The sequence below is a fragment of the Onychostoma macrolepis genome, chromosome 12 (assembly GCF_012432095.1).
Source record: "Onychostoma macrolepis isolate SWU-2019 chromosome 12, ASM1243209v1, whole genome shotgun sequence".
NCBI lineage: Eukaryota > Metazoa > Chordata > Actinopteri > Cypriniformes > Cyprinidae > Onychostoma > Onychostoma macrolepis.
In genome coordinates, this window is record NC_081166.1 from 27,390,144 (window position 1) to 27,402,583 (window position 12,440).

Here is a 12,440-nt window from a genome sequence, read left to right on the forward strand (position 1 = left end):
CATACGTAACCTAAGACGTTCCTCTTCAGGAACTCGAGCTGCGTCCAAGAACGCTAGGGGAACGAGATCCCCACGCTGCCAGACTGACAAATCCCTGCCTAGTGTGGATGGAGCACAGCTAGGGCGAGGGAAAAAGGCCACAGGTGGCTGCGTCCCAAGGCCAACTTCTGAAGAGTGAGTCTTGATCCCCAAGAGGGGAGAGCAGAGGACTCGAGGCTATGGAATAGCATCCTGATCCACCACATAGCAAACACTCTCTGGCCGGAGGCCTCAGCCTCTGGAGGAAACATGTACTAGGGGGTGTCTACCCACTGAAGGTCACCGAGAAGGGCGCTAGGCCGGTATAGCCGCCACGTAAACCCTCAGGGTGGAGTGGGTTAACCCTGCAGAGGAACAGGCCCGCACAAACTCCTGAACTGTACCAAATGGGCAGTTGGCTGGGTCGAGCTGGCAACCTCTGCACCATGAAGTGACACTTCACTTCAGGGTGTACAAGTCCCTTGTGTTGTGGAGAAAACATGTAACTAGGGGGTGCCTACCCACTGAAAGGCCACCGAGAAGGGCGCGGTAGGCCGGTATAGCCGCCACGTAAACCCTCAGGGTGGAGTGGGTTAACCCTGCGGAGGAACAGGCCCGCACGAACTCCAGAACTGTATCAATCGGGCAGTTGACTGGGTCGAGCTGGCGGTCTCCGCACCAAGAAGTGAAAAGTTCCACTTCAAGGCGTATGGTTTCTCGCTGAGGGAGCTCTGGATTGGAGGAAGGTCTCAACAACCTCGGTTGGGAGACCGGAGTTATGGGCTGTGCCTCAGGGCCACACCTACAACTTCCAAAGCTCCGGGCGGGGTGACAGACCCCGCCAGAGAGGAGATCCTCCTGACGGGAATCTCCCATGGAGAGCCGTCGAGGAGAGAAATCAGGTCCGAGAACCATACTCGGCCCGGCCAGAACGGTGCTACCAGAAGTAGACAGACCTCGTGTCAGCGCACTCTTGCCGGAACTCCCGGGAGCAGAGCGATCGGGAAAACGCACAGACGAAGCCTCGGCCACGCTCTGTACCATGGCATCCAGCCCCAGTGGAGCTGGATGAATTAGAGAGTACCAGAGGGGACATGCGCTGTGTACTTACCTGAGCAGCGGAGAGGTCCACTTGAGCCTGGCCAAACACTCAGGGTGAAGCATCCATTCCCCGGGCCTCAGCCCCTGCCTCGACAGGATGTCTGCTCCCACACTGAGATGCCCAGGCATGTGAACTGCTCTCAGCGAGAGGAGTTTGTCCTGGGACCACCCAAGGATCTGGTACGCCAGCCTGTGCAGGGGGCGTGAACGCAGACCACCTCGGTGGTTGATGTAAGAGACCACCGCAGTGTTTTCGGTGCTATCGCACCAACACCGGCGATCTCTTAGGTCTGGGAGAAAGTGTTTCTGTGAAACACCGCCAGCATCTCCGGGCAGTTGAAGTGCCACATGAGACGGCGAGTACTCCACAGACTGCGGGCAGGGTGAGGGACACGTCCGTCGCTAGCGTACGCAGCGACACGGAGCTCCCAGCACCAGGCCCTGAGACAAGAACCAAGGATGTCTCCACATGTCTAAGGCACGTAGGCACCACCACGTGACCTTGATCATGTGAAGCGGGTTTCCCCTTGGGGAGAACCCCTTGGTCTTGAGCCACCACTATTGAGTGACTGGCCTTCTTTCACTCTCCTGACTGCCGTGAGGATCGACTTGATCCGAGCAGGGGACACACGTGCCTGCATCGTGGTCGAATCCCACACCACACCAAGATAAGTGGTTCTCTGTAATGGAGAAAGCACACTCTTCTTGGCGTTCAGTCTTAACCCCAACACTTTAATGTGAGCAAGAACAACATCTTGATGTTGAGCCGCCATCTGCTCTGATAGAGCGAGAATCAACCAAAGTGGATATGCGGATGCCTTGTAGCCGCAACGGAGCTAACGCTGCATCCACACACTTTGTAAAAGTGCGGGTGAGTGCTAGGCCGAAGGAAGAACCCGATATTGGTGAGCTTTGCCCTCAAAAGCAAACCTCAGGAACTCCCTGTGAGTGGGAAGGATGGAGATATGGAAGTATGCGTCTTTTAGATCGATCGTGACAAACCTGTCCTCGGACCTGATCTGAGACACGACCTGCTTGAGCATCTTGAACTTCAGTCTGCTGACTGAGTGGTTCAACTGATGCAGATCTAAAATGGGACGCCAACCCTCCATCCTTCTTGGGAACTATGAAGTACCGGCTGTAGAACCCGGAATCTCTTTCGAGAGGAGGGACCACCTCGATGGCCTCCTTCCTCAAGAGAGTACTCTACTTCGTTCCATTACCAGAACCTGCTCGGGGCCCACCAGAGTGGGATTCACCCCGCTGAAAAGAGGCGGAGGAGAACCAAACTGGATTCTGTAGCCTCTCTCTACAGTATGCAGGTCCCATGGAGACACATTTGGCAGTAGTTTTCATGCTGCCAAATAGTCTACTAAGGGAACCAGTCTCTCAAGACTGGCCTCTGGTATAACCAGGGCGGCTAGCTCGGTGTCCTGGAACGGCTCGCCGGCAAGAGATGGCCAAACTAGCTGCTCTAGAGACCCCTGAAGGGGGTGGCGAGCATCTCAGCTCCGCTACGTTTCCGGGCGGAAGAAACTGAGATGTGAGCTCGCTGGAGATCGCTGTGCCCTGGAACACCGTACGTGGCAGGGTTGGCAGACCGATCTCCTGAGGGCACTGAGGAGAGACGGGCACCGTGTACCGCGGTGTACGCCGCTTCCCAGAGGGGCCTGCCCTCATAAGTTCTGGGCCATGGGCACCAGGACTACCTCAGCCAAGTCTCCTATTGAAGCGACTGTCCTCAGACTCGCGTCATCTTCTAGGAAGACTAGACTGGTAGAACCAGAGCCTGCAACGCAGGACCCAATGAGACACGCTTGGCAGGGGCTCCCACACCGCCAGGTGCCTACTAAGGGAACCAGTCTCTGGAGACTGGCCTCTGGTATAATCAGAGCGGCTAGTTCGGTATCCTGGAACGGCACACCGGCAGGAGAAAGCCAAACTAGCTGCTCTAGAGACCCCCGAAGGGGTGGCGAGCATCTCAGCTCCGCTACGTTTCCGGGCGGAAGAAACTGAGATGTGTGCTCGCTGGAGATCGCTGCGCCCTGGAACACCGTACGTGGCAGGGTTGGCAGACCGATCTCCTGAGGGCACTGAGGAGAGACGGGCACCGTGTATGCCACTCTTCCCCAGAGGGGCCGGCCCTCAGAAGTCCTGGGCCATAGGCAGCAGGATGTTTTAGCCAAAGACTATCCAGCGAGAGTGACGGTCCGCAGATCCGCCTTCTGCTAGAAGGCCTCGGCCCAGGAGCGCCACTCTGACTCCAACATACTGGGGAGTAAGAGAAGTGACGCTCCCTATATGAGGAGCTGGAACACGGTTGGGGCTGCTCCGCCCAGCAGCCCCTGCTGACCACATCAACCTCCTCAGAGGAAGAGAAGTAAAACATTGTGCTCTCACTCGAGAAAATCCCAAGTTTTCTTAGGCTCCTTTTACACATACACACCTAACTTCTCCTAGTTAGATGAAATAGATCATTTAATTCCTCAGAATTAAATGGAGGAAAAACAACCAGACAAGTAAATACGGTCTGATATGAAAAGGATTCATGAAACGAACGAGAATGACATAATGCACGCGTCGCCTCGGCAACGCGGCGCTGCAACAGTGAGCTCTCACTCAAGGGGAAGAACCGCACCGCGGGCTTCCAGCCCAGCGAGCGCTAGATCTGGGGATTGCAGGTGGAGAGGGCGAACCCGTCTCCAACCCGTCCGCCAGATCTATGTGCGATCCCCGCGATCTCATTCGCCGCCGTGCCTCAGCAGCGGCGGACCGGAACCGCGAGATCATACGGCGGGGAGCAGCACGATCAGCCCCTTTTTTTCTTCTTCTTTTTTTCTCTCGAGCTGACAGCGCGAACTCCGTTCCTATGCAGGGACACTGCTATAATGACAACCTCGTTCATAATAAGCTTGTGCAAACAATGCTCGTGCAAAGACTGCGATTTTACAAAGCTCATCGACGCCCTTCACGTCTACCTCCTCGGAGAAAGACAGGTGGAGCGTTGCGCCCTCTCTCTCTGGGGGAAGAACCCGTGGGGCTTCCGAACCCAGAGAGCGGGCGCTGGATCTGATGGGAAGGAAGAAGATAGGGGATCGCCCGTCTTCATTCCCTCCACCTGATCCATCTGCGATCCCCGCGAACGCAGCCGCTGCTCCGCCTCGGCGAAAGCGGGCCGGTAACGCAAGGAACGCATGTGAAAGCTCCCTCCTCAAAGAGAGCCCTCTGAGAGTAAGCATACGCAGCGACAAACGCTCACAAGCGGGCAGTCAGCTCCCTCGAGAGCTGACTCTGCGTGCTCTGCTCTCAAGCAGACCACACACGGACTGTTAGTGAAAAACACAGCCTGTAATGCGATCTGCTCTCGCCCAAGTGCAGTTTCTCTGCACTTTAGACATTGTGGAGCTTATTTCAAGTGACAAACAACACTAAATAAGACTCACCACACAGATCGACAGACACACACAGAGTAGCGGTTGCTGAATGACAAAAGCTGACGCCGGTTCCACCGCACGTGCTTTTATGCCTCCTGGCCATTACGTCACCCGCCCGTGACGTCTCGCCCATCCTTTGGACAGATTACATTTGTATCAGAGCGTGGTCACGCTGGAGGCGTTCCCCTAGCGTTCTTGGACGCAGCTCGAGTTCCTGAAGAGGAACTGGAGTAATGGCTGCTGAAAATTCAGCACTGCATCACAGAAATAAATTATATTTTAAAGTATATTAAGGTATTAAAAACAATAAAACTAAAACAATATTAGAAATTGCAATAATATTTCACAATTTCTTTTCTGTATTTTTCATCAAATAAACACAGCCTTTATGAGCATAAGATACTCCATTAAAAAACGTGTGTGTATGTGTCAATAATTACTCATCCTCATATCATTCCAAACCTGTAAGACCTTCGTTCATCTTCGGAACACAAATTAAGATATTTTTGATGACTTCCAAGACCTCCCTTACCCTCCCACAGACAGCAAGGATCCTAACACGATCAAGGCTCAGAAATGACATCATTAAAATAATCCATGTGACATCAGTGGTTCAACGGTAATTTTACGAAGCTTCGAGAACTACGAGCACTTTGTGTGCGCAGAGAAGAAAACTAAAATAATGCATGTTGCTAGCATGATTGAACACATTGCTAACATTAACATGTTGCTAACGTTCAAAGTCGTTATCATTTTTGGGTGAACTATCCCTTTAAATCATGTTAGCAAAATGTTAATTCATGTTAGCAATGTGTTCAATCATGCTAGCAACATGCTATCAACATATATTTATTCAAACTTTCAGTAAAGGCTTTTTCAAGCCATCTTCAAAATTTGTTTGCATCTTCAAAATGTATCAAATATGATACATCAGGCTTTTGAGGAAAGTTTATTTTGTTTATCTCTCCATCAGTGCATTGTATTATATGTTTTGAAACCACAGAGCCTTAACCATAGCATTTAAAATACTATATTAATATTTTACTATAATAAATATATCACTTATATCTGCCTTATATTAGAAGTTATCAGCATTTTATCCTAATTTCGCAATAAACAAAAAATTCTGACCAACTGCACAAAATTACATATTTTTGCTCATTTTGGATTCTTATTAAAATTGAGGTGTTTTTTCCTATTTGAATGTGAGCTCCATATTCTCACTAAATGGGTCATTAATATATAAGCCAGATGCATCCTATGATTCAAAACAAAATACATGTGCAAACTTTTTTAACATTTGGTCAAAATTGCTCAATTAAAAATAAATCAATAAATAATCTGACTGTTATTTAATATGTGAAGCTTTACAGGGTTAAAACTCTTTGTGACTCTTACTTTCCCTATATCTCCTTTTTTTTAATATATATTCCTCAGGTATCCAACCATTGATTTCACTGTGGTTTTGGGGCGACAGACCCAGGAAGGTTCCAACCCTAATGAAGTGTTCAGATATGTGAGACGAATCATCAAACATCCCAATTACAATTTTACAAATGACAATGACATTGCTCTTCTCAAATTGAGATCGCCCGTCACCTTCACTGACTACATCAGACCTGTGTGTCTAGCAGCTCATAACAGTGTGTTCAACAGTGGCACAGACAGCTGGATCACTGGATGGGGAAATATTAGTGAAGGAGGTGAGAATTAATTCATTATGAATTTCTCAGGATACTCAGTGACTATGTAGAGTAAAATCTCATGTTTCCATACAGTGCCCCTTCCATCCCCTAAAGTTCTACAGGAAGTGAAAGTTCCTGTAATTGGTAACAGACAGTGCAACTGTCTCTATGGAGTTGGAGAGATAACGGACAGCATGATCTGTGCTGGTCTACTGGAAGGAGGCAAGGACTCATGTCAGGTACAGAAACTCTCTATTTAGCCCAAACCTGTGTTTACAAGATAAACAATGAGTGATTCAAATGAAGAATAAATAGCTAGGCTTGATAAAAGTTGTGAGGTTCATGTCCAGCCTTTGAAAGATATTCAGACACTTTTAAAAAAAAAAACATTTGGTAACAAAACCTAAATATTCAAGTAACTTTTGTTTGGTACTGTCAATGTGTATATTACAACATACACTTTTATTTAGAAGTTTGGGGTTGGCAAGATTTTAATGCTTTTGATCATAAAAGCTGTATTTATTTGAACAATAATACTGTAAAATCAAAAATAAAAATCTTACTGACACAATAACTTTGAATGATTGTTTACGTTTCTTTCTACAGTTATTTTATTGCTGTGTATTTTCAGGGGGATTCTGGAGGTCCGATGGTGAGCAGGCAGAGCTCTGTATGGGTTCAGTCCGGTATTGTTAGCTTTGGGACTGGGTGTGGTCGACCTGAAACTCCCAGAGTGTTTGCCAGAGTATCACACTATCAGGAATGGATCAACTCCTATGTATGCAGTGATCCTCCAGGTTTTGTGCAGTTTACCTCCACTGGAGCCGATCCTGACTACAGTTACAGCTGTCCTGGTCTTCCTCCTCCTCCTCCTACTCCTTCTCCTCCTTCCTCATCCACAGATACAGAATCTGCAGTTCTATCTGCATCATCTCCTCCACAAAATCTTTTGCTATTATGTTTTCTGTTGCTTCTACCAATACTTGCCTTAATTTTTTATGCAATGAAACACAACCGTTTTGGGTCAGTAAGATTTCTTTTGAAAGATATTTATACTTCTATTCAGCAAAGATGCATTAAATTGAACAGACGTGACAATAAAGACATTTATAGTGACACAAAAGTTTTCTATTCCAAATAAGCGCTGTTCGTTTGAAAATATTCGAAGAATCCTGAAAATTGATCACGGTTTCCACAAAAATATGAAGCACAACTGTTAAAACATTGGTAATAAGAAATGTTTCTTGAGCAGTAAATCAGCATATTACAATGATTTCTGAAGGATCGTGTGACACTGAAGACTGAAGTAATGATGCTGAAAATTCAGCTTTGCATCACAGGAGTAAATTACATTTTACAATATATTCTAATAGGAAACAGCTCATTTAAATCAAAATAACATTTCACAATATTAAAATTAATGCACATTTGGTGAGCATAAGATACTTATTTCAAAAACATTTAACTTTTGAATGGTAGTGTATGTACAAAAATAGACAACGAAGTGGTTTAAACATAAGTGGGGTATTTGCTCGGTCAAATACATTGATGTAAAGAGTTTTGATCTTACAATGTTTAGTTGTTTTCTTGATCATTCTTACACAATTTTACTTCTTCACTGACTTTTGAATAGCTCTAATAATGTATTTATTCCAGATTCTGGATCCCTTTCAATAGCATGATGATTTGTTATTTAGTCTTTATTTACCTTACCAACATATATATTATTTGCCAAATATTTTTGTGATTTGCGAAACACAACATGTATCTGTTTCTCACAAATTATGTTTATTTTACTGAATATTAATGTAGAAAATTCTATTCTATTTACTTTTCTGTTGATGTTTTATACTGTGTATTTTACACTATAGATGTATTTTCATGTGTATAAATTATGTGTATCTTTACCAATCTTACTTGGAGGAAATACTCAACTAGTCAGCTTTCCAAATATGACATCACATATGGACAGTAGGATCAATGTCATTTCAATTGATTAATTGCTGTTTTACTGTTAGACTGACATCTGGCTGGGCTGACAGACTATTGTTGCATTGTGGCACAAAATTACATTTTTATTTTCTGTCTGTATCCTATTCATTGGATGTAATTATTAAATACAACTTAGAATACACTTTTCAAGAACATGTAATACACTTCTTGACAATAATAAATATGTCAGAAAAACAGACATTATTTTTTCATTATTATTACTATTATTATTATTTAAATGAAGAGTGCACTTAAACTTCAGGAAGAGCTCAGAACTGAAAGTTGATTCTAAAAACATATCGTTATACAATAATTGCCAGGAAAACGGAAGCCTTTAGAAAATGCAAAAGAAAAAAAAAATCTTTACTGTGGAACAACCTTTAATTCCACAGGTTGTCTAATGAGATTCATCTGTTTGAACATGTTAGTTTCTTCATCAACACACTGCCAGTCATTTGGCTTTTGAGTGAATTTGCTGACCTGCACTGCTTTTACTTCTCATTTTTAAATAGTTTCCCTCATATTTGCTGTGGTTTACTAGATAAGATATTCCAGCAGTTGTTAAAAGTCTACTGAAAAGTGGAGCTTATATACATAATTCCACCACTAAGCAATTCCACCTTTTGCTCACAAATGGATCCTCTGTAGCGAAGGGTGCCGTCAGAATGAGAGTCCAAACAGCTGAAATGATAAGTCAACATTATCGACAATGTCTACAACAATAGTTTTGTTTTTGAATAGTCTTTTGAACTCATATGAAATAATGTAATGGCCTGTAATAACATGGTTTGCTGTAAAGCAAGACTACCAATTCCCACCCGAATGCAATCCAGAAGATGCCATGACACAGAAAGAGACACTGAACCAGAGTATAGTAAGGTTTTACGAAACTACAAACAAAAAATGTCCTGATATACTCCCAGCGAAGTTCTTATTCGTTCTTTGTTTAGGGGTCAAAAGCTGTTTGATGTAAGCAAGCAGCATGAAGCAGAGCAGGAAACACCCCGAAACATATTATATTAAAGTGATACTTTGGTAAAAGCTTGATCTACCTCAGGACTTTGATTATTGTAACAATATAAGGTGTTTTAAGAGAGGTAAAAATAAATAAATATATAAATAAATAAATACATACATACACACATACATCCATACAGCATACATGCATGCATACATACATAAATAATAGTTGATGACCTTATTTTACTTATTAATTAGAATATGTATAATTCATTATTTTAATTAATTGCAAAAGTTGAAGTGCACGTGGCCGCCTTAAATGCTTTTACGTGATATTTTGTCTAAGCCTAGCACATTATAGCTCCAATGACAGATCTGAAAGAAAAATTCCATCTTATTGACTCTTTTAAGAGCATTTTTTTTTCACGTTACTTGATTTATTGTAGGACCATATTTTCACTGAGCACTGTAAAATAAAACAAGTATATAATATAATTTTTTTAAATTTATTTTATTAATTTTTTTAATTCACAGTAGCAAAAGTAGTAAGGTACTGATTTCAAATTCAACTAACATATACTGCATTAACACATAGGTACATATAGTGCTGTTAAGCTGATTAAAACAGTTAGCATGCTGCCTTAAACCTATTTGTTAGCTATCAAAAGGGTAGTTGACACACTGTGCCCCAAGCAAATACCAATCAATGCCTTCCCCCGCTTGTTAGATTGTGGACCAGACTCCTTTTTTGTTGGGTCAAGAACTTTCCCTAACATTTTTATCAATCAATGTTTTAATGGGATAGTTCACCCAAAAATGAAAATTCTGTCATTAATTACTCACCCTCATTTCGTTCCAAACCTGTAAGACTTCTGTTCGTCTTTGGAACACAAATTAAGATATTTTTGATGAAATCCAAGAGCTCTCTGACCCTCCATAGCCATCAAGGGTCCTACCACGATCAACACACAGAAACATAGTAAGGACATCAGTAAAACAGTTCATGTGATATCAGTGGTTCAACCGTAATTTTACGAAGCTACAAGAATACTTTTTGTGTGCAAAGAAAACAAAAATAATGACTTTATTCAACAATTCTTCTCCTCTGTGTCACCCTAGTGCCATTGTTTACATTCAGAGGACTGCACGTGCATTATTTCAATTCAAGTCCAATGAACTTTCATTATTATTTGAGTGAAATTAACTCCTTTCATTTAATTAATTTCACTGTTCGGTTTTACAGTGTAGTTGATATAAAAAAAAAAAATTGAATGTCCAGTAATTTCCTACTGCTAAATTCTGAGTAAAAAAAAAAAAAAACGGAATCCTCATGTAATAACTTAGAACACTGTCTAATACTTGATGGCTGCTCTGTCAATTCTTCGTCATCAGTTAGGAAACTAGATGTGCTATTTGATTGCAACCTTTCCTTTAAAAAACATGTTTCTAGCATTTGTAAAACTGCATTTTTCCATCTTAAAAATATATCTAAATTATGACCTATGCTCTCAATGTCAAATGCAAAAACGTTAATTCATGTGTTCGTGACCTCAAGATTAGAATTATTGTAATGATTTATTGGGTGGTTGCTCTGCGTGCTTAATAAACAAACTCCAACTGTTCCAAAATGCAATAGAACCAGGAAGTATGACCGTATTAGCCCGGTTCTGTCAACTCTGCACTGGCTCCTGTTTGAACATTGTATAGCTTTTAAAATCTTGCTAATTACTTATAAAGCCCTGAATAGTTTAGCTCCTCAGTACTTGAGTGAGCTCACATCACATTATAGTCCTTTACGTCCGCTACAATCTCAAAACTCTGGCCATTATGTTGGCCATTTGAGAGCTGAACTGGATGATGACATCACTGAATCATCAATGAACTGACTTTAAAACAAATTTCTGCTTAGTTTGGGCCCCTGAATTATTATTATTTTTTGTTTCCTTTTTGACTATGAGCTCGATATCATGGTCCATAAAAGTCTGATATATCTAATATTAATAAAATTATGCCATTATATTGTAAAACATTTGCACAATATTCAATGACATACTGTAATAAACAGACAGAACTGAAGCTGAATTATTATTGTGTTGTTGCCTTGATTTAAAGGGGTCATGAACCGCTTTTGTTTTATTTTATTTTGTACTGCTCTCTGAGGTCCACTTATAATGTTATCACGATTTTTACATCAAAAAATCATCATAATTTAGAAGTAATATATTTTCTGCTGTGATTTAGGTCAAAAATGCATAAATAACTCAATACATATCAAACGATCTGTAAGAAGAGACAAAGCAATAGTGACCACGTAATGAAAACATTTACTCACACATGTGTTGCGACATTACTGTCTGATTCAATATAGGCAGCACAGCATCGTCTTTTAGTTTCAATGTTTTTGAAAATCCCGCGTTGAATTGTGCCTTTTTTTTTAAACGAATCCACAGTAAACTGAAGTGAACAAAGGACCAAGTTCTTACTGATGAGTTCTGGAAGTTCATTAAAAAGAAAGTTAATTCACTCTTTCCTAACATTGGGATCAGAAGGAAGGCAATGCAAACACTGTTTTTCCACAACTTGGCACTGCACAGCGTCTTGTTGTCTTCAGAGCCATCTTTATCTTTTGGTTTCAGCGTAGACCTGTGTATTTGCCTCTCTCTTAAACACTACATGTGCGAATCGGTGGGTGAGCTAAACAGGCAGCGATGTAGAAGCAGGTGTTGATCTTCTTCTGTGGAGGCAGTAATTATCCACACTATTACATCATAGAGTAGAACATTCCAAAAGCTGTTGTTTTGGCAGACTGCCTTCAATACAAGCTGTTTTAGACTAGCAACAAAGTTTTGAGTTCTGAAACTTACAGGATGTTTTTATAGTACAATGACCTCTTATATGTCAAATGATCAAGGGAATTTTGGTTTCTCAGTTCATAACCCCTTTAAATTATACCTAAACTGAAGCTTTTTATAAAGTGATCTGAATGTGGTGCTTTTACTGACTTTTAAATGTGTGTTCATTCAGAAACATAAATCACATAAATATGTGTACAAAAATGCACTGTAAAAATGGGAACATTCAGTGTCAGTGTTTTAACTCTTTATTATTCATGTTTTAAACAATGGGCCTCATTCATGAAACATTCGTAAATAAAGGAGTAAATTCTGAGTAATTTGCGCGTAAAACGGACCTTCCCGAAAACTCTCCTCCGGATTCACAAACGCTTCATAAACATCTGATTTGATAGTTA

The 12,440-nt window shown here is 42.2% G+C and overlaps 1 protein-coding gene across 3 annotated transcripts in view; it reads left to right on the top strand.

The window, feature by feature from the left end:
• The window catches only part of LOC131551073 (uncharacterized), a 99,531-nt gene extending 91,104 nt beyond the window's left edge, over nt 1-8,427 (top strand). For all 3 annotated transcript variants that reach the window (XM_058793708.1, XM_058793707.1, XM_058793709.1), the window contains 3 exons: nt 5,991-6,256; nt 6,332-6,477; nt 6,870-8,427. In XM_058793708.1, the coding sequence (XP_058649691.1) occupies nt 5,991-6,256; nt 6,332-6,477; nt 6,870-7,379 (922 nt within the window). In that variant the 3' untranslated portion in view covers nt 7,380-8,427. The remainder of the gene's footprint in view (nt 1-5,990; nt 6,257-6,331; nt 6,478-6,869) is intronic.
• Nucleotides 8,428-12,440: the final 4,013 nt, after the last annotated feature.